The sequence below is a fragment of the Musca autumnalis genome, unplaced genomic scaffold, assembly GCF_047663935.1.
Source record: "Musca autumnalis isolate F117 unplaced genomic scaffold, ASM4766393v1 scaffold_2, whole genome shotgun sequence".
Lineage (NCBI taxonomy): Eukaryota > Metazoa > Arthropoda > Insecta > Diptera > Muscidae > Musca > Musca autumnalis.
Window position 1 is genome coordinate 15,176,495 of NW_027411755.1, and position 22,864 is coordinate 15,199,358.

General features: G+C 35.1%; 1 protein-coding gene across 3 annotated transcripts; it reads left to right on the forward strand.

Annotated features, from left to right (window-relative positions):
* The first annotated feature begins 1,401 nt into the window (after positions 1–1,401).
* brat (tripartite motif-containing protein brain tumor) lies at positions 1,402–21,039 on the forward strand. 3 transcript variants are annotated; one of them, XM_073967142.1, is made up of 2 exons: positions 1,402–1,542; positions 5,689–9,067. In XM_073967142.1, exon 2 carries the CDS (start codon positions 5,748–5,750, stop codon positions 8,916–8,918), a length of 3,171 nt encoding a protein of 1,056 aa, XP_073823243.1. In that variant the 5' UTR covers positions 1,402–1,542; positions 5,689–5,747; the 3' UTR covers positions 8,919–9,067. The 3 variants fall into 3 exon arrangements, with proteins under 3 accessions (XP_073823243.1, XP_073823245.1, XP_073823244.1); XM_073967144.1 differs by lacking the exon at positions 5,689–9,067 and adding an exon at positions 9,406–21,039 and having other exon boundaries at positions 1,404–1,542; XM_073967143.1 differs by lacking the exon at positions 1,402–1,542 and adding an exon at positions 1,607–3,011 and having other exon boundaries at positions 3,088–9,067.
* Positions 21,040–22,864: the final 1,825 nt, after the last annotated feature.

Here is a 22,864-nt window from a genome sequence, read left to right on the forward strand (position 1 = left end):
AATCTGCTTACTTTATCTTACGTTACGTTTCACTAATTCTGCCATGGTACTAGTCCTTTATCATATGACTGCAAATAAACATAACAAATGCATCGATTTGGCATCACTGTCATATGTTGAGGCCATCATTGTATGCACAGTTTATACAGTTGGCCATTCAGAGTTCTGTTAACAACATTTGACAACAAACATAATATATTGTTCATTATTGTGATTTGATTTCCTTTGTATTTTATCTATTTGACAGCAAACTAAATAGTCAGGGCTAACTAGTTTGGGCTGAATGGCCAACTGTATAAACTGTGGTTGTTGTACTATTTTGGCGCTGAGTAGGTAAGAATTTGTGGTTTCGGCGGCATTCGTCGTTATATGCAGGCTTTTGTTGTTTTTCAATTCCTTTTTGTGTTGTGTGTGTGGTGAATTTTATTGGTGGTGTTGTTGTTCTGGATGGATGGAAAACATTCTATAGAAACATTTCCCGGGTCGGGTCGTGTACTGTTGTGTGTTACGACGCTCGCTGGTTGCCGCCTGCTGCACAATTTATGCTCAATAGTTAGGTCGTTACAATTGTGCTGTAAAGAAGTATATTGTCCGTGTTTTAGACGAAAGGAAGGCAAGACAAAATTACAAGAAAATGATTATTTTAGTTAATATTTAAGTGTTGTTGTGTGTTATTTTCCGTAAAAATTGCTGTTTTATTTTGTGTATTCCTTTGGTTTTAATAAACATTTTGTTTTTCTTCTTTTTTAGGAATCCTTCTTTGTGTCTCTATTAACTTGAGTATTCTTTGAATATTCAGGAGAAATTGGAAAAAAATTGAATACCAAAAAACAACAAAGTTTAAAAAGGTAAAACTCACAAAACTTACCAACAACAACAACAAGCAGAGCGCAACAAAAACAAATTGTTCTTTTTTATAACTTCATCATCAACAAAACAAAAACAATAATAAAACGGATAAAAGCAACAATATTCATAAAACACCGCATTATTTTGCAGTAGCAGCAGCAGCACAAGGAAACTGAGAGAAAAAGAAAAACACAATAAAACAGAGAGAGAACAAGAGAAGAGAAGTCAGCAAGAGAAATTTGTGCTGTAAGAGCAGAAAGTAAAAAAGACAAAAACAAGGAAATGTGTTCAAACATTGGTGTACTTCATTTGTGTAGTGTATTTTTGGCCATTGAGATAATAGAACAGAATAGCGCCTAAACGTATACTACACTTTTTCGTCACAACACCACCATACAGCCATAAGGCAGCAAATGGCTGATTTATATCACAAACTATAAAAAAAGGAGAAAACCTTAAGTGATTGAAAGGAAATTTGAAGTCAACAATTGAAATCAAATCATTCACAAACAACAAGTTAAGAAGAAGGAGTTATAGTATTAATCCATATACACAATTAAACGAAGATCATCATCATCAAAACGTTAAAAAAAGGAAAACAACATTACATTTATATTGACCATAAGGCGACGTGTTCTACTACTCGTCAACTTAACTATAAAAACAACAACAACACAAAACCGAGACAAATAGGTAAGTTATTTTCTTTTTTTACATTAAATAATAACTATTAATGTTGTATTTGGATTTACAAAAGAAAAACAGGACTATTAATTCATTAATAACTCATACCTCGATTTTTGGGATACAGTAGTCCACGCATATAAGCACATCTTATATAAGAAAAAAACGGATGTAAGAAACTTTTTTCAAAACACCATGCCTTTTACCACATTCGTCATTGTAAAATCATTTTATATAAGCAAAAACGCTTATAAGAAATAAACGCCTGTAAGAAATACGTTTAAAACACCAAATCTGAAAATCGCCGTTAGAAAAACTTTATATAAGAACATTGACAACACTTAAATTCGTGAATAATGGTCGCAAGTCGCACCAAACACACACTACATGTAACATGTGTATGAATGAGTTTGAAAATATTTTTAACGACAAGTTCTAATATTCAATCAAACACATAAGTATTGGTCATACATGTTTGTTCTGCATAACAAGCTTCATTATTTTTCTAGATATATCTTCAGTCTGTTGTTTTTTTGGTACATATTGTGAACACGCAAAAATGAATTCAAATAAGAAAAGAAATGTTTTGACAATGAAAGCAAAAATGAAAATTTTAAAAGAAATACAAAGTGGAAAATCAAGAAAAGACGTGGCAAAAGAATACAATATAGGAGTGTCAACGTTATCTAAAATAATAAAAAAATCACAAAATGTGGAACAAAACTATTTTGCACTCAAAAATTTAAACAAAAAGAAGGAAAGGAAATCCAAATTTGAGGAGCTTAACAAAGCGATGTCTTTGTGGTTTGGACAAATGATGGAAAAGGGTGCTCAAGTGAATGGACCAATACTCCTTGAGAAGGCACAACAGTTTGCAGTACAATTGGATATTCCAGACTTTAATGCAAATCAGGGATGGCTTCAACGTTGGAAGAAGAATGAAAACATACATTTCCGAAAACGGCATGGAGAAACCGCCTCTGCTAATATAGAATCTGCTGAAAATTTCAAAGAATACATTTTGCCATCATTATTGGAAAAATATAATTTAGATGACATTTATAATGCCGATGAAAGTGGACTTCTTTATAAGGCCCTGCCGAATGGGTCCTATTGCTATAGGAATGAAAAAATGAGTGGCCTCAAGACACCGAAAGACAGGTTAACATTGTTATTTATAACAAATGCAACCGGATCGGATAAATATGTTTATTCAATTGGAAAATATAAACAACCGAGATGCTTTCGCGGAAAAAATATTCCTATTCCCTACAAATTTAATAAGAAAGCTTGGATGACCAGTATTATATGGAGTGAAATCATTAAAGAATTGAGCGAGAATCTCAAGAAAAAAGAGAAAAAAATTTTACTACTCATTGACAACGCGTCTTGCCATAAACTTGACTACACACCAGAGAATATTGAAATTATATTTCTACCTCCATGTACCACCAGTTTGATTCAACCATTGGATCAAGGTAAATAGGAATGAAATGATTATCAAAATTTACATTTTCCGAAAATGAGTCTTTCATTTCCTTTATTTATTCGTAGGAATAATTCAATCATTTAAAGCCCATTATAGAAAAAACCTAATACGTGAACAAATTTTGGCTATTGAAGGTTGTTATATGGATAAATTTCTCAAAAATATAACAGTTCTAAAATCGCTATACATAATAAAACGATCTTGGTGGCTTGTAACGCCAGACACCATAAAAAACTGCTTCAAGAAGGCTGGAATTTACAAAGAGGACAATTCGGGTGACCTAGAGGTCGAAGAAGTCACTTTGGAAGATGAATACACTTAATTTCTAGAGTCAGTAAATGAATTTGAAAATCGATATTGTTTTGGCACCATGGATGATGACGAAATAATTAGTGAAGTACACGATCGTGAATCCGAAGACGAGTGCAATGAAATCGAAACAACGTCAAGACCGACTAGAAAAGAAGCCATCAATGCTTTATTTATTCTTAAACAATATATGGATACGGATGATTTTGGTCTACCTTTCTTATTCCTATAAAAACATTTCTTGCTTCTAAATGCACGCATATAAGAAACTAGTTTCTTATATAAAATAAATTCATATAAAAAAAACACGCATATAAGAACAAATTTGCCGAATTTTTCCGAGTTTCTTATATGCGTGGTCTACTGTATTAGGTTAGAAACTATTAAAGCACATGTGCTTCTTGGTAGGTTATAACATTTTTGTGAAAAGGAACCGGAACCTGTTTTCCAATGGCAACCAGAAAAATATTGAATATTGAAACATTCTTAGTGCAGTTCTCTTTATACCTGTTAAAAAGTAAATAATGAAGGTACTTATAAATAATTCATTAGTTTAGACATTTTCTAATATTTTCACTTTTGGTTGCGCTAGATTTTCCAAGCAAAGGATGTTGGGGAAATAAGCAGTATGTTTAAATAGATGGAACATGTCCCACAAGCACCCATTGAATCCACATTCAATTTATATCGCAGGCGATCCTTATTATACTGATTACAATGATATATATTTCCTCAATAGGAGGGAGGGGTTGGGTCCTTACTTCCCGATATATGGATATTGCAAGTTTTCTGCAAATATAACGCCTTCGTCAAGCGATTTAAGACTTTGTCTGATGAACAGGAGCAAAACATGTTGTCATCCGCTAACAAGTACTTCTCATGGTATAAATTTCAAACCGATCCAAACGGGGCCTAAACGAAATATAAGTCAAATACTTATTTGCAGAATTCTATTAGTAACACAAGGCCTTTGGGGTCTTCTGAAAAGTAACAAAATGCCTCTGAGTTCTTCTGTATAGTAACAGAAGGCCTCTAAGGTCTTCTGTATAGTAGCAGAACACCTCTAAGGTCTTCTGTATAGTAACAGAAGGCCTCTAAGGTCTTCTGTATAGTAACAGAAGGCCTCTGGGGTCTTCTGTATAATACAAGTAGGACTCTGAGGTCTTCTGTATAATAAGATAAGGTATCTGAGGTCTTCTGTATAATAACAGAAGGCCTCTGGTGTCTTCTGTGTAATAGCAGAAGGCCTCTGAGGTCTTCTGTATTATAACAGAAGGCCTCTGAGGTCTTCTGTATTATAACAGAAGGCCTCTGAGGTCTTCTGTATTATAACAGAAAGCCTCTGAGGTCTTCTGTATAATAACAGAAGGTATCTGAGGTCTTCTGTATAGCTAAAGAACCTCTCTGAGGTCTTCTGTATAGTAACAGAAGTCCTCTTAGGTCTTCTTTATAGAAACAGAAGGTTTTTGAGGTATCGTACTATTTATTATAACAAAGAAAGGATGTTGATAGCCCCATCCTGGCGTCCTATAGTTTGCTATTTTGTTTTTATTAACTAAAGGAAGGAAAAGACAAATCAATCATTTGATCCAAATTATATCATTTAATCCTGCCAGTCTCTTCTAGGTATTGTCTTATAGATACATAACCTTTAGTTAGTTGTGTTAGAGTACATTAAGTTAAAAAGCATGACAGCATAAAATCATTGTATATCATAGTAATTATTAGTACTATTTGAGCCCATCTACGTACATACATACGAGGGTGGATTGAATAACACATAATAAGTGCAAACAAATGTTCCTTCTAAGTGAGCAACAAAATTCTAAAAAAAAATATGCTGTTTTATATCTACATATAAGTATAAGAAATTTGAAACTTTATTTAAAAAATTATAACTTTAAAATTAATTATGTTCAAAGAAAAACAAACTAAACTAAAACCAAATCAAAAAGTAACAAAAATTTCATATTGGCTTCTGATTGGGCTCGTGTGTCTATGATTACATATGGCATTTTGCAAGATCTTTATAACCCACATAATACAAATCAATTATATATTCAAAACATTAACAACGGAAAAAATATCCTATTTTATTGTGAAGAAGAAGGGTTTGCGTGGCGGTGGAATGCATGGTCGGGAATATTTGTTGTTCGTTGAGATATGTGTTTTGAGAAAACCCAGCTTTATCCATTGGTTTTCATGTTAGCTACCTAATCCAAAATCGAAAAAAAAAATCAATCCACCCTCGTTTGTAAACGAAGAGCCGGCTTTAATTTAATTATTAATCTTAACGTCAACAAACAAAAAGTCCTGACTGTGCTTGTGATACGAAACCAATCATTATGTTATTACAGACACCACTCGCTTTGTGATTTGTTGTGAAACTCGCACACATACACACGTGGAAAAGGAAATGAATCGACAGTCTCAACAACAACAACAACCACCACCGCCAGGAAATATGTCTGCAAGGCATATTCATGGACATCATAATATGCGTGGACCACCGCCACCAAATCCCTTACAACAAGTAGGTCCTCCACCACCACATGCCTTAAATATGGGCTTTCCACCAGGACCAGCAATGGCGCCAAATATGCAACAACAGCGACCCAATCGATCACAGAACTACCATAACTTTATGGATACCACTAGCAGTGGAATTGGTAATTTAGGTGGTGGGGTACCACCAGGGCCGCCCTATATGCATTATAATCGCATGTCAGGAGGTGGTGGAAATCTAGTTGGGAATAAAAAATATCATCACAATCCATTAAACAAACCACGATCAATGAAAATTCCAACTCATCAGCAGCCCCAGCAGCAGGCAACATCGGAAAGTCATCATCATTCCCATCATCCACAGCAGCAGCAGCAACATAATCAGCAAACTTCTGCGCTTCTGCAACAACAACACCATCCACAACACTCCAGCTATTCTACAACACCAATAACAGCAGGTCCAACGCCTGCTTCTGCTTCATGTCTAACTGAAATTCCGGCAATTTCTCAAACTCATGCTGCTACAACCAATTTGAAATTACTTGGACATGAACAACGTAAACCTCCACAAGCCGCCATACAACAGCAAACAAAAAGTTCCGATGTCTATAATCTGAATGCAAAGAAAATAAATGAAATTCCTCGGCCATTTGAGCTAAATTTTCAAACAACAACTCAAACGGCAGTACCACCAACAGCGGAGCCAACAAAAATAACAACTAACACCCCCAGCAGCACCGCCATGGAAGGTTTCACCATAGATTCCATGAAAACTTTAACACTCAGCGAGAAGAGTGTAACCAACACGGAACGAAAAGAAACTTCACCCATAAAAGAAATCCAAAGCTCCTCAGAGGGCACAGAGGAGAAACCCTCAACAGATGACACCAAAACGGATAAGAAACCCGTGGAATCTGCTGCTACCTCTGAAACAAATGAATCTCACAGTGATGAAGCAGCAGGAGGAGGAGCGGGTGATAAGGAAGCCAATGATTTTAAAAGTTCCCGTGAAAAAACACCCATGTGTCTTGTCAATGATTTGGCACGCTTTAATAAAATATCATTTCAATATCGCCTAACTGGTGAAAATGGTCCAGCCCATTGTAAGCGATTCACGGTTACCCTTAAACTTGGCGACGAAGAATACATGGCTGAGGGTTTGAAAATTAAGGAAGCGCAACATTTGGCCGCCAAGGAGGCAATATTGAAAACCAAATATAAACATCCCATACCAAAAGCTAATCGCCGTAACGATGAACAGGGTGCTTCAAAGGTTAATGTGACACCTACTGTGGAATTGAATGCATTGGCCATGAAATTAGGTTTGCAGACCTATTATATTTTTGATCCTAGGCAATCAGCTGTTCAAGATGGAGATAAGGCTAATGGCAACAGTCATAAAGTTATGCCATCACGGTTTAGAGGTGGACCAGTAGGTGGAGGAGTGGCTGTTGGTATACCACCAGGTGGTCTTCAGCCTGGCATACCCAACCAATTACATGGTATGGGATCAAATGTTAAATACGGCGGTGGTGGTGGTACATTTTTGCCGCCCAATTTGGCTCATCATAATCCGGCTCTTATGCATGTGCAACAAGCCGCCGCTGGTCATCATCATCGTGCTGGCGGCCCCAACTATCAACATTGTTATCCGGTGCTACCCCAACATATGATGGTGCAACATCATCATGCCGCCGCTGCTCTCTTTCCCACTCCATGTAAAATTACCCTAATTGTGGGTACCCAAAAGTTTATTGGTACTGGCAGAACTATACAGCAGGCCAAGCATGATGCCGCGGCCCAAGCTATTGAGGCACTCAAGGAGGAAATGAACAACCAGCAAAAAGAAAATGAAGAGGAGAAAAACGATGATGATGGTGATAATAAGTCTCCCATATCGATGGTCTTTGAAATTGGCATAAAACGGAATCTACCGGTTGATTTTAAGATATTGCGTGAAGATGGACCGGCCCATATGCGTACATTTACAACAGCATGTATTGTGGGTCAGATTGTAACGGAAGCTGATGGCACGGGAAAAAAGATTTCCAAGAAGAAGGCGGCCCAGAAAATGTTGGAAGAGTTGAAGAAATTACCACCCATTGAAACTACGGCGGCTGGTACAACTTCGCCAAATAAACGAGTTAAGGGTGGTGCTGGTTGTGGTGGAGGTAAAGGGGGTGCACCCCGAAAATCTGGTGGTCACGCTAAACAAGGGGCAAATAATGACATGAAAAAGGAATCTGCTGGTCGCCCTAGAAGTGCTGGTGGTGACAAAATTAAAAAGCGAGAACGTATGGATTCCGAATCGGCAGATGCCTCCAACCCCATAACAAAACTTATTGAATGGTGTCAGCACAACAAGGAAAAGGAACCGGTATTCAATTTAATTACTGAAGGTGGTAAAGAGCGGGCTCGCCAGCGTCAATTTGTGGTAGAGGTTAGTGTCAAAGACATGACTGTTCGCGGAGTGGGCAATAGCAAAAAATCTGCCCGACGTAATGCTGCCCAAAATATGCTACTGGCATTGGGCGTGGTGGATACCAGTGATAAGCCCTTAGCATCAACATCAGGTCATCAACAAGTGGAGGAAAGTGTGACCAAAGTTACCAATGATAAATCCCCTAATTCCAAAATATCTGGCAATGACAGCAGGGCTGTTGAGAGGAAAGTAGACACCATGATTCTTGAAGATAAGGAAAAGCCTAAGGAGGTGAAATTATCGCTGCCACCACAGGAAGAGGTGAAAAAGGAGGAGACATCTGAGAATTCTGTTACTGCAACAGCAGCTCCTACCACCAGCAGCAGCAACACCTCCTCTTCCACCACCACTACGACATCGAAACCATCATCAGGACTCTATATGAAAGATAAGCTGTTATATTTGGCCAAGCTAATGGGTTTCGAAGTAGACTTTTCCGATTATCCCAAAGGAAATCACAACGAATTCCTATCCATTGTTATGATTTCCACCAATCCTCCACAAATATGTCATGGCATTGGTGCCAATGCCCAGGAATCTCAAGAAGATGCTGCAAGAAATGCTCTCAAGATCCTTAGCGAAATGGGTCTTAGCAAGTAAAACCAACAAAAACACAAGAAAACAAAACATTGTTAATTACAAAATGTTACTACTCTTCAAAACAACTTATTTTTGAATTCATTAAATATTTAAATGTTGTTATTATTCATTGTTTAATAAAGAATTATACTGCCTATTATAAAAGAAAAGAATTTTTTGCTAATTATGCTCCTCCAAAGTAGATGGGGAATGATATTGATTTGATAAGGGGGACCATGGGGCATGTGGTTGCACAAAACCCCCGTTGGCTCTCCCCAAAAATAATTGTTAGCTTAAAGGGGAAGCTTTCCCAAAACACCCAATGGAGTGTTGTAGTGGGGTACTGGACAAACAACTCGATCATAGTAGACCCTTTTCTGATATTCCAACCATAACGCATATAGTCGACTCACCCCCACCCACCTGTTGCTCTGTAAATCCAAAAACAACTTCACATAACCTAAAAAAATATCACTCCCTATACTCATTCCCTGTTTCTTTATTGCAGGTTTTTACACAAAATAATTTTATCTCTCCCCCAACAAGTCACAGAGAACGGCTTCAAAATTGGAAAACTAAAGGAAAATCTTAACCCACACAATTACCCCCAACAATTTCAAAACGTAGCCATCAAAATGGCCACATCTCCAACGCCTTCGTTGGACTCCATACGAGGAGGTACAAATTCAATTGAATCCTATATTGAACACAATGGCTATCTCTCCGATTCACCACTCACATTAAGCGGCTCCTCGCCACCAGTTTCTGATTCGGCAATTTGTGATGATTTTGCCAGTGTTGTGGGCCAAACAGTTGTCGGTGGTCAACATACCATTTCGGCTTCAGTGTCATCATCAGCATCGAGCACCTCCTCAGCCTCATCATCAGCATCGTCAACATCTTCACTATCGAGCAGTGGTTTAAGTGGTTGTGGCAGCACCTCAAGTAATGCATCGTCAAGTAATGGCTCAAATTCAGGTGGTAATGGCAATGGTGGTCCCGGTGTTATTGGTAGCGGCAAGGGCAGCCCCTGTCAAACTATGTTGGGTAACAATGGTAATGTCATTAGTGTCACCACCGCCAATGGTACTGGAGCTGCACCCCGTTGCACAGCCTGCAAAAGTAAACAGTCGGATGCAGTGGCCAAGTGTTTTGATTGTATAAGTTTTTTGTGTGGCAATTGTTGCACAGCTCATGAATTTATGCACTGCTTCAATGGTCACAATGTGTGTTTAATTAAAGGATTTGAAAGTGGTGCCACCACACAACAAACACCCACCACCACCAATAATACACAACAGATGAATGGCAGCAATAATCCCATGGATTTTAAATTTTCCAGTTCGCTTACCATGATGCTGCAACAGCAACAACAACAACAACAGCAGCAACAAATGCAAAAGGCAAATTCACAGCAACAACAGCAACCGTTGTCACAATTATCAAAAATTGTCCTGAGTTCGGCAGCAGCCGCAGCAGCTGCGGCCGCCGCTGCATCATCATTCAACAACCACGACATGAATTCACCAGATGCTGCTTCTGTTATGTCCCAAGATGATATCTTCTCCAGCATGCTACCCTCACTCAGAAGCCAGCAGCAACACCAACAGCAGCAGCTGTTACAGCAGACCCTGCAAAGTCAACAGTCCCTGTTGTGTCCACGTCACAAGAATGAAGTTTTGAAATTCAGCTGCCGCACCTGTTGCACATTGGCCTGCAAAGAATGTGTGGTCTTGGAACACTCATCGGGCATGCACGAAGTTGAACATGTTCAGGAGAATGGCTTGGGTTCCATGAGCAACTTGATGGGCGGCAATAGCGGCCAACAATCCACACCCGAAACCGTGTTGCAAACAGTTTTAACCGATTTACGCGGCAAAGTGAATGAAATTGTTTCCCTCATAGGCAGCAACAACTCACCCGGAGACAATCAAATTCTCAATGGTTCCAAAATCAAGATACAATATCAAAAAGCCCACAATGAGGTCAATGAAACCTATCAGTTCTTCTGCTCCATGTTGGATGAACGCAAACAAGAACTGATGAAGGAACTGGAGGGTCTATACAATGCCAAAATGGCCAGTCATTCAGCATGGATACAACGTTCCAAGGAATTGATTGAGAAGACTTTGCAGACCTGCGATGCCATTGAGAGATCACCCAAGGCTCACACCATCACCGAGGTGTTGATGTTGCGCAAAACTTTGGAATTGCAACTACAGGCAGCTATACAAGAACTGCAAATGCATTTCGAATTGGAATTTATGTCAAACTATCAATCCATACAGGCAGGTGTACGAAACACCTTTGGTTACATACGCGCCTCCTCGGGTGACATTATGCAACAGCAACCCAAACAGCCACCAATTGCTAGACCATCACAGAGCACTTCATCTTCATCATCACATGGTGGTGGCTCATCGAATTCCAGTGTCACGGGCGGATCACATTTACCCGGTGGTTTGGGTTTGTCGGCCCAGCTCTTGGAGACTTCATATTCCAGTGCATTGTTGGGACGTAATCATTTGCAATCCAGCCACAGCTCAGCATTTGATGATTTAATGGCTAAACGCTTCAATGCCACCGCCACCAGCAATGCTGTGTCAGCATTTGTCGGTGTGCCCGCCAGCAATCCCTATGAAAAGTGGAGTAATGGTGGCTCAGACAATCTCTTCTCCTCAAGTGGCTCGGATCCATTCTCCTCCACCACACCCACCCAAATGTTGGGCGGCAATGGCCTAACAAATGGCTCAGCTTGCAATACAGTGGCCACCACAAATGGTTTACCCAGCAGTGCTTTGACAGCATTGAATATGACAAATGGCAGCGGCTGCTCCAGTTCCGACTCCATCATGGACTTGACTTCAAAGCTCCTCTCAGCTTCGATATATCCACCCAAGTCACAAATTAAAAGACAAAAAATGATTTACCATTGCAAATTTGGTGAATTTGGTGTTATGGAGGGTCAATTCACTGAGCCCAGCGGTGTTGCTGTGAATGCCCAAAATGACATTATTGTTGCCGATACAAATAATCATCGCATTCAAATTTTCGATAAGGAGGGAAGATTCAAATTCCAATTTGGTGAATGTGGCAAGCGTGACTCACAGCTGCTCTATCCCAATCGTGTGGCAGTGGTGCGCAATTCCGGCGACATTATTGTCACCGAACGTTCTCCAACACACCAAATACAGATTTACAATCAATATGGACAATTTGTACGTAAATTTGGTGCAAACATTTTACAACATCCACGAGGTGTTACCGTGGACAACAAGGGCCGTATTATTGTGGTAGAGTGCAAGGTTATGCGTGTGATTATCTTTGACCAAAATGGCAATGTTCTGCACAAATTCGGATGCAGTAAACATTTGGAATTCCCCAATGGTGTGGTGGTCAATGACAAACAGGAGATTTTCATTAGTGACAATCGTGCCCACTGTGTCAAGGTGTTCAACTATGAGGGCCAGTATTTGCGCCAGATTGGCGGTGAAGGTGTTACCAATTATCCCATTGGTGTGGGCATCAATACGAATGGTGAAATTTTAATTGCCGACAATCATAATAACTTCAATTTGACCATATTCACCCAGGATGGACAATTGGTTTCGGCATTGGAGTCGAAAGTGAAGCATGCCCAATGTTTCGATGTGGCATTAATGGACGATGGCAGTGTTGTGTTGGCCAGTAAAGATTATCGTCTATACATATATCGTTATGTGCAAGTACCACCAGTTGGTTTGTAAACAAATCAAATAATTACTATTATTATTATTATTGTTTTTTATATATAATATTATTATTAATTAGTTAGTTATGTGTATGTATCTTTCTACTGCCCCCCAACATCTCTCCCCCTTTTCCCTTTATTTTAAATTCTTTACACTTGGCTATTTATATTTCTCTGCTTGTTTTTTAGACTTAATACGAAAAAAATTGAATTTGTTTTTTATTTTTATATATAAATAAGTTATACAAACAAAAAACACAAACACACAAGAATTAGTAGTAGTTTATTTTTTATGACTATTATTATTATATATTTTTTGTTTTTATTATTATTTTTACATACCATTTTTTTATATATATATACTTAGATATTTACATAAAAATATTAAAGATATGATGTTGATTAATATATGTGTAATGATGCTTAAGCAAAAGTTATAATTCCTTGAGATAATGTTTTGATGATGAAAATATGAAGAAAATCCCCCCAAAAAGAAGAGCGATAATGAAAAGCTTAAATTGAAAATATTTGTAATATTATACTACGTCGTCTTTATACATATACATACAAACATATATACTACTTAGGTCGTTAAAACCATAATAATGTGTAAAAACCAAGAATTTTACACCACCACCACCCACACACACAACTTAAGGTTTTTTCTTTTTGTACAAACAAAAAAAAAAAAAAAAACAAACGGAAAAAACAAAAACCTTTTTGCAACAAAAATGGACTGAGCTTTGTTTTGATTTTTCTTAAAAAAACAAAATAACAAAAAAAAATCCAAAACAAACACAAAACACACACAAGTTAATGATGATGCTTTTTTATAATTCTAAACTAAATTAAGATGAAAAAAACAAAACACAAAACGAAACAACAAAAATCTCCCTTATTTAATTAATTATATGTGTAGTAGTAAACTTTCTTATTAATAATAACAAGAAGTAATAATAATATATATAAATAATGTATAGGTTAGGATCCATAGAGCATTATTATTAAAGCTCTTTATATTCACAGTCGTCTCTCTGTTTATTCTCATTTTTCGTTTTGTTCTGTTTGTTTAGTTAATTGTCAAACATAAACCATGACTGAGCTCTTAAGTGTAATGTTCTTTGTCTCTCTCTCTCTCTCTCTCGTCTATGGAGGTGTTATGGGGGATCAGCATGTGCGGAACTTCAAAAAAATTCTTCAGAAATTTCCCAGGAAATCTAGTAAACAGAGTTACAAATTTCCTCTTCTGGTGACCACTTGACCCCCAGACACTTTTTTTATTTTAAATTAGTTATTTTTGTTTAGTTACGTCTTTGTTTTTACAAACCAAAATGATTGCCCCCACTGAACTCACTGCACAGGTCTTTTTTTTTAGATTTTATAAGAAAAGGAACTAAACGATTTTTTTAATGTTAAGGCATTTTTGAGTACATGAAAGAAGAAATCTCTTTGTTTTTTAGTTATATGTCAAAAGAAGTAAACAAAAAAGGGTTCCCATTTATAGTTAAAAAAAGAAATGAAGAAGAAAAACAAGGAATTTTTGTTTTGTTTTTATTTTGTATTTTTTTCGTTGTGTGAAAAGCTCAGTTTTTTAATATAATTTTAAATTTTTGTTATTTATCATAATTAAACTCCTTTTTCATCACCGCCTCTCCCCCACTGTGTTTTTGTGAAGAGGAGCCTACTGCCTGTTTTTGTTTAATTTTAAACTTATTCCACATAATCTCATGCGCTCTCTCGTCGTTCTTTTTCGTTTGTCGTCGTCGTCGTCTCCAAGCCTGCCCATTTTTTGTATTTTATGTTTTTGAATTATTTATTTAAAAATATATTTTATGTGTTTTTTCTGTTCTCTCTGTTTTTATTGTTGAGGTATACATAATTTTAAGTAATTTTGTTTTTTATTTTTATTATTATTTTTTTTTTATAAATTAAGTTAGCATCTTTTTTAGCACTCAATGGCCCACATAATTTTGTATGTAAAACATTTTGTTCAAAATAGTTTTTATTTTTTTTTTTTAATTTTTCTTTATATATTTTTTTTTTTTTGCTTTACATTTTTGTAATTATTTTAGTTTTGATTTTTATTCGATTGTAATGCATTTTGTTATATTTTTTGGCTGTTTTACAGGCAAAGTTACAAAAATCAATTTAATAACCACCAACAACAACAACAAAACAACCAAGAAATACGATTTTTAAATATTTTTTTTATTATTATTAATTATTTTATAATATACTCGCATTGATTTTCTTTGTTAATTGTTTAAGTTAGTAGGTATGGCAAAAACTCTATTACAACAAAACCAACAATTAAATTAAAACAAAATTCTTTAATTGCAAAGAATTATTGTTTTAGTTTATTTGTGTTTTTTTCATGTTCTTCGTATCTACAAATATGGATTACTGTATTAAAACGAATTATTTATTTTTCCCCTCCACTTCTTAACTGCATATTTTTGTTTCTCCCCATCCAACCACCTCTTACTTAACTTCCTTCCTCCTCCTCCCCTATCCCCCCATAAAATTTCAATGAATTTGTATATTTTTTTAGTTTTTATGTATGTTTTTTGTGTTTTAAATAATTTTTTATTTGATTTGATTTTTTTATATAAGAACTGAACAATTTTTGTGCGAAGCGAAATAATATAAATGATTTTGTTAATTTTTTTATTATTATTATTAACTATTATATAAAAAACGAAAAACCGAAAACGTAAAAAACTGAAAACAATTTTTTACTATTTAAATACAATACAAAACAAAAAAATTAAAAATATAAACTGTTGATTTTTTCATATTTTTTTAAATAATAAACAAAAATTTATAAAAACAAACAAAAATCAAACATTTTTTTTATTCCACCAAAACACACATTCACCTGCCCACAACACACCACTTATCATCCACCATTCCCCCCAAAGTTTTGTGAGATTAAAAAAAAAATCATGAAAAATATAAGACTCTATTCCTGTTTGGCAATCATGTTTAAAAAAGACTTAATACTTAAATTAAAATAACAATAACATGTCAAAGATAGAATAGGAAACCAACATTTTTTAGTATTTAAATACAAAACAAAAACACTTTAAACGTTAAAAAAACCTCTTGGCTTTTGTTTTCAATTAGCGTTGATTTATAGAATCTGATTGCCTCATAAAAAACCAACTTTAGTTATACAAAACTATTGCTAGAGAAAATCTCAGACAACACTTCACAAACAGCCCGTCCATTCATTAATATCAACTCCCCGTGAGTTTTCTGCTTTAAGTTGAAACGTCAGAAAGGCAAACAAACAATCCTAATGAAATACACTTGTAGGTATTTATCTTTGGCCTTATTCTGAACGAAAAATCCCCGTGAATTTTTTCACTTCCTCCCTTAAGATGAAACGGTGGAATAAAAAGAACTCACGGGGAATTTTCATTCAGAATAACCCCCGTAGATTTCAACTACGCACATAAAGGCTGATTTCCGTAACGTCAGTTGCTTTGTTGTCATAAAACAAATCTCATAAAAATAGGAGTTCTTGGATCGAGTTCCCCACTACTGCAAATTTCATATAATTACTATATTACGGAACTCAATTTAAGAATGCCTACAACAAAGCAACTGACGTTTCGAAAATAAGTCACTCTCAAAGACACTGGCTCATCTTCTTGTGCAAGTAAGTACGCATAAAACAGGATGAAAATATATTCCTCAGATCTTGGTTCAAAAAACTGTCCACTATGTAACCAAAAGGTTGATTTCGAAACCCTAACATCTGTAGTGGGATTCTCTAACGCATTTTTTGGTTACCGACAAAAATCGGTAAAATTAAAATGCGTATAATTAATTTAATTAATCGAGCTTTTATGACCTAAGGAGATTACATTGAAAAATTGACATCTAGCGATGTCCTACACACACACATCAACCGCTTTGCGACGATCGTTTCGTTAGCTGGTTAGCCTAACATCGTCAGTCAGGCATATTAGATGTTGTTGTTGCTAGACAATTTTCGCCATTTATACATCCAAGATTGCAAATTTGCATTTGTGTATTTCAAATTGAAGCTTTATATTTCCAAAGACGACTCATTTGTCCCCCTATAATTTTGGTAAATAACGAAATTTGTCGGTTAGTTAGCATCCAACATAATGTTGTCGATAAGTCCGACCTATAGCAACTTTTATTCATACTTTTCATTCATAATTTTACCGATTGTATTTATTGGTCACCTCCTCTGGCACCACTCCCACATTTTTTAACGCAGTTTAAGGCATCTTCTCAATTGCTCTAAAAAACCTTACGAAAACCGACATGGTCCAAATTTCGCTTATCGTAGAATTTCTTCCGTTTCATAGACGGAGTATATTTGTCCTTTCTTTCGGGCTCCTCTTCCACAAAAGTCCCAACATTTTTTTATCCACTTCGATGATCGTCGTGTTGCTTTTTAAACCAAGATGTCTATACTTTTTTGAGAAAATATTATTTTATTCTCAAATTTGGATAGGTCAGTCGAATAATTCTCTTCCTTCTAGCATCTTTCCCTAATCTCAAATAGTTTGTTCAAACGCCTCGTCTGGATTTCCGTTTGTTTTTCTCATAGTTTCAATTTCCTGTGTTAAACTAAGGGAAGTTCACACGATTGGTATGAAGTGCCCTATTTTATAATGTTGACAGGCCACACCTCAAGTTTATTGATCATCGGTTCATGATAACAGTCTTGCAATATTTTGGATGCTAAATTTTCTTTCTAGCCCACTACCATGGCACAATAATACAGGTACAACGGGAAAACAGCTGATTATCACAGTAGTTGTCAAAATGTACTATTATAAAATGGCATACAAAAGGTAAACATGTGATTCACGGCTTAAATGTCGTTTAGGGACACCTCTCGGATTGGGCTGAAATTTTTACAGTAGATAGCCCTTGGCATCCTGAATACAACAATATATAATTTTCCGGGGGGAAGTCCATACTTTCCGAGATATGGGTCTTGACATTTTACAATTCTAACGTGGGCAATATGGGCATCGTTTTAAAGCTTATGGAGAATACTTTTATGCACGCGACCTATTTTTACACCTGTTTATAGGAGAATGTATTAAATTCCTGTTCAAAGCCGGCTACTTAGGAAACTTTAAATGTACAAGAAAGTTTTGTTTGCGGAGTCCACTTTTGTCATTGTCCATAGGAGAAAGTCTTATATCCCCGGCCGAAGGCCGTCTACTTAAGAACATTTTCAATTTAAAAGAGAGTTTTGATCGCGTAGCCCACTTTTGTCCCTGTCCACAGGAGAAAGTCTTAAATCCCCGCCCGAAGGCCGTCTACTTAAGAACACTTTCAATTTAAAAGAGAGGGTTTTGATCGTGTAGCCAATGATAACTTAATAAATTATTATTAGAAAATCTAATTACCATTATTAGCTGTGTCTGGTTACCCTAAAATTTGTAACAATTTGTACCAATTGTTGCTGGAAGTCGTCTGTTAACACAAAAAACCAGCAAAAGAGAGCGATTCGAGAGAGACATTTTGACAGTTCTTTCACTGAGAGCTTGCAAATTCTTGCTGGACAAATTTCTTCTAGCAAGCACTTGCAAGCTCTTCTTCTTCCTGAAAACAATCAATCAGCTGTTTTTAGTTTTTTGTTGATTTATGTTTGTGAACATTAAAAACAATTTTATTGTGGAAATAACATAGTCTAATTGTATTGGTTTATGGCGGACAAATTTGTAAAGTGGAAAAATACTTTTTTGTTTCATTTTCTTTTTTATTTTTAATAAAATACAACGTGTTTGCTTCCTTTGTTGGTGGACAAATTGTTCTGTTTTGGCAAGTCAGCTGATTGCTTGCTGGTTTTTGCTGGGAAGGTGTCTGTTAACTTTTTAAAATTTTCTAGCAAAAGAGAATAAAAACCCCTTACTCTCTGAGAAAGTTCTTGATGGGCAATTCTTGCTGGGAAAGTAACCAGACAGACTTATTAATTATTGGGGGCGTTAAATATTCGTGAGCTTTAAAACGAGTCCCATATGGCATAGGTTTTAAAAATAATGGTGATAAAAGTAAAAAAGTCAAGACCCATATCTCAGGAAGTACGGACTTCCCCACGGAAAGCTATATATCAGGGTCCCAGGGACTACCTATGGCACAAATTTCAGCCCGATCCAAGAGATGCCCATAAACAACCTATTGGTGTTAAAGTACGAAATTTCTAGACCCATATCTCGGGAAGTATGGATTTCCCCCCTGAAAATTATATATCGTTGGAATCAGGGTCCCAAGGGCTACCTATGGTAACAATTTCGGACCGATCCGAGAGGTGCCCCTAAACGACACTTGTTCCCAATTCACAACAATGTGTTATTGCGAACAATTTTGACGTTTGGTATGATTTGATGTAACACCTTCTTATTCCACCATGCCCACTACCACTTTTTTGAATCTTTCTTCTCCCACGGATCTAATATTTTATGCTCTGTTCCAGAACCTGCAAGAAGCTACTATTTTTTTACTACGATAACATGTTTTCCTTTATGTTATCGAAATAAATAGTAAAAATTAGTAGATTCTTGCAGTACTAGAACAGACCATTAATGTTTTTTATTCCTTAAACTAAGGGGAGTTCACATTGATTGAAATAAAGTGATCACTTTTATAAAGCTAACAGGGCACACCTCAATTTCTAAAGCTGATATTTTTAATGCATAATATAAGCTGTGTTCCAGAACTAAAAAGTTTTTACAATTTTTACGACTTTTACACATTTTACTCGAAAAAGCGTTCCCGTACACAAAAAAGTTGTAAAATTTTCACTTCTCTTTAAACAGATGCTCTGTTCCAGAACCTGCAAGAAGCTACTATTTTTTACTACGATAACATTTTTTCCTTTATGTTATCGAAAATAATAGTAAAAATTAGTAGATTCTTGCAGTACTGGAACAGACCAAAAAATGGCGCTCAATGACGCTCTCTTTAAAAACTTTTTACACGACAAATTTGGGCGAGTAAAAAAATAGTAACATGGTTGCCGGCGTCTGTTTGGCTGATACGCCGACTTTGACATTTGTTCCAGTTTTTTTGGCGTATTTTCCATTTTTCCGTTCCCGAACTATTTCAGAAAACTTGTGTGTAAGAACAAATTTTTTGCAGTTCTCTCTTTTACGAGTTTTACCATTAAAAAGTACGGGAACGAAGCTATAATATGCATTGCATTTATGAACATATTGACAATAAAAATATCAAATTTTTCACGTTGCAAATTTTCTAAATATTTACATTGGAATCCTTTCTCTGGTACACAAAAATTAATAAAAAAAAGTTTTTTTGAAAGTAAACCAATATTAACAATTAATATGCAGACTTTCTACATAGAAAATTTAAATGTTGACATTCTATTGTATCGAGCTGCAGCATTGGTCTATTGTATCGAGCTACTGTTTAGGTCATGTTTACATCAAACAGTTTTTTAATAAAATACATACACCGTTAATATAAAATCATTATCGATTTAATTTAGGACAATTTGCAATTTATTTTTCTTCTTTGACGAATTTCCCAAAAATTTTCAATATAATACATATACATAATTGTAAAAAATTGTTTTCAAATTGCTGCATTTCCACCTCAATATCAATCAACTACAGACTGTTTTTATACAATACTGATCTTAAAATATACAAATTAATTTAATAATAAAAAATATCTTAAGATATAAAACAAGATAAAAGGGCATAGTTTAGAAGCAAAAACAAAAATTTGAACAATTTGTAAATATGTCGTTTTCTTAAGTTTTGTAATAGTACTTTTAGATTTATAAATCCACGCACTTTCAAAATATATGTCAAATAAATCGAGATAATGCACTTAAACATGTTATAAGTGTATAGACTAACACTATGTTTACATTTATGAAACCCACTCGATTTCAACTGTCAATTCCATTGTTTAAACGTCAAATGAAATTCAATGGATTTCAGATGAGTTTTAATTTGACGTTTACTCAAAGGAATTGACAGTTGAAATCGAGTGGATTTCGTAAATGTAAACCAGGCATAACAGGCGTTTAACATTTAAAATCGAGTGGATTTATATATCTAAACGTACTGTTAGGATAAACTATTTAAAGAACATTGACTGCCGTAACTTTTCCTTCTTCAACTTCAAATTTTAAAGAAATATCTTGAATTGCCCTAAGTATTGACAATTGAAATGAAATGTCTGCTAATATTCCTGTTTTAAGTTTTTATGTAATACATTTTTTAATTAAATATTATTATAGTTTGTGATTTATGATTGATTTGATGCATTTTTGTAGTTGTACATGTATTATATTTTTGTATTTGTACTTTAGAAATGTTAATGTTGTATGATGCGTTTTGTTAACTTGCCATTTTTGAAATAAATACAGAAAATATATTCACAAAACATTTCCAACGTTTATGTTGTGTAGTATTGATTTTTTTATATAAAAAAAGAGTATTTTTATGTACAAATTAAAAAATGTTATGTTATGTTTTTCCTTAGGCTATAAGTCCCAATTTACATTAGGCGAGTTTACTTGCTGCAATTGTCAGTTTGTAGGTGAGAGAGAGTGCTGAGAGGCAAAGGGTTACCATATGCCTCACCTCTCTCTCCTACAAAATGACAATTGCCGCAAGTAAACTCGCCTAATGTAAATTGGGACTAAAGCATTATTTCTTATAATACTATGTTTACATTGACGAAATCCACTCGATTTCATCTGTCAATTCCTTTGTGTATACGTCAACTGAAAACTCATCTGAAATCGATTGGATTTCATTTGACGTTTGAGCAATGGAATTGACAGTTGAAATCGAGTGGATTTCGTAAATGTAAACATAGTATAACTTCGCAGTTTTTGCTGCAACAGATATAACTGGGGACAGTAAAATTTTATACGGGAATCAGATTTTAACTAATTACTTATATTTCAATTAAGGCTGGTTGGGTTGTTCTGTCTTGGTCTATTTGGCATATGCTCTTCACACATTTTACATTAAATAATAAATGTTTTATTTTTCCAATATCTAGTCATAAAATGGGAGTTCTATTGAAAATGCATTTTCATTTACCCACAGTGATCCCGACACAAAATTACTTAGAAATTTGTTTTAAACTTGATATGTTTTTCTTACATGTTTTGTTAATTACTTTTTCTGAAATAATCTTAAGTTATTTATTATTAATGAAACAGTATTCCAGTGGTTTAAGACAATCAGTAGTTTCTTTCTATAACGTTATATTAGAGCTTAACTATTTCTCCATAAAGTTTACTAAGTTAAAGTTTTTTGTTTAGTTTTCACATCACTTGTATTTAAAACACCAACTAAAAATAACGTAGACATGTAAAGTTTTAATTAAATAATACATTTCATGCACATATTAAAACTGTTAGGCACAATTTTAAATGACCTTTTTTAATTTAAAATAAAAAACAACAACAAAATTGTATTTTATTTATCAAACAAAGCGTTAGATTCTAAGAATTGAATTGTAGAATAGAACTTTTTTAGGTTATGTTTTTATTTTATTGAAAAGAAATGCATTATTTAAGGGCTTATTTTCGAAACGTCAGTTGCTTTGTTGTCATGAAAGAAATCTCATGAAATCAGACGTTCTTAAATCGAGTTCCATACTAGAGTAATAGTAAGTTTACATTTACGAAATCCACTCGACTTCAACTGTCAATTGCTTTGCTTAAACGTCAAATGAAATCCAGTCGATTTCAGACGAGTTTTCATTTGACGTATACGCAAAGGAATTGACAGTTGAAATCGAGTGGATTTCGTAATGTAAACCAAGCATAATTCTATGAAATTGCTGTAGTGGGAAATTCGATCTAAGTCGATGGTCAGACTAGCACAATTTCAACATGGCGACGTCAAGTTTATAGGCGAGGGGTATGAAGTAGTGAAACCCATGTACATGGTTTTCTGTGTTTGTTGTGTTGCCTTTTCTTGTTCTTCGTTGCAAGATTTTTTCTTCAATCTTCTTTCATTTTTATTTTCTCAAGCAAACGTTAACAACAAAACAAACATAAATATATTTAATAAAAACATTTAATTAATGAAATAGTGAAAATTTAACTATTAATATTAATTTAATTATTAATGTTAATTATTTTGTGTTGTTTTTTGGTTTATTTATGTCTTTTTTGTTTTTATTGGTCTGAGAAACACAACAAACGCGAATGGTAAAATAAAGAGGACACGCAAAGATCTTAAATTTC

Bases quoted from the DNA above. Each gene is read 5' to 3' on its own strand.
- brat (XM_073967142.1), top strand. From the start codon at position 5,748: ATGAATCGACAGTCTCAACAACAACAACAACCACCACCGCCAGGAAAT.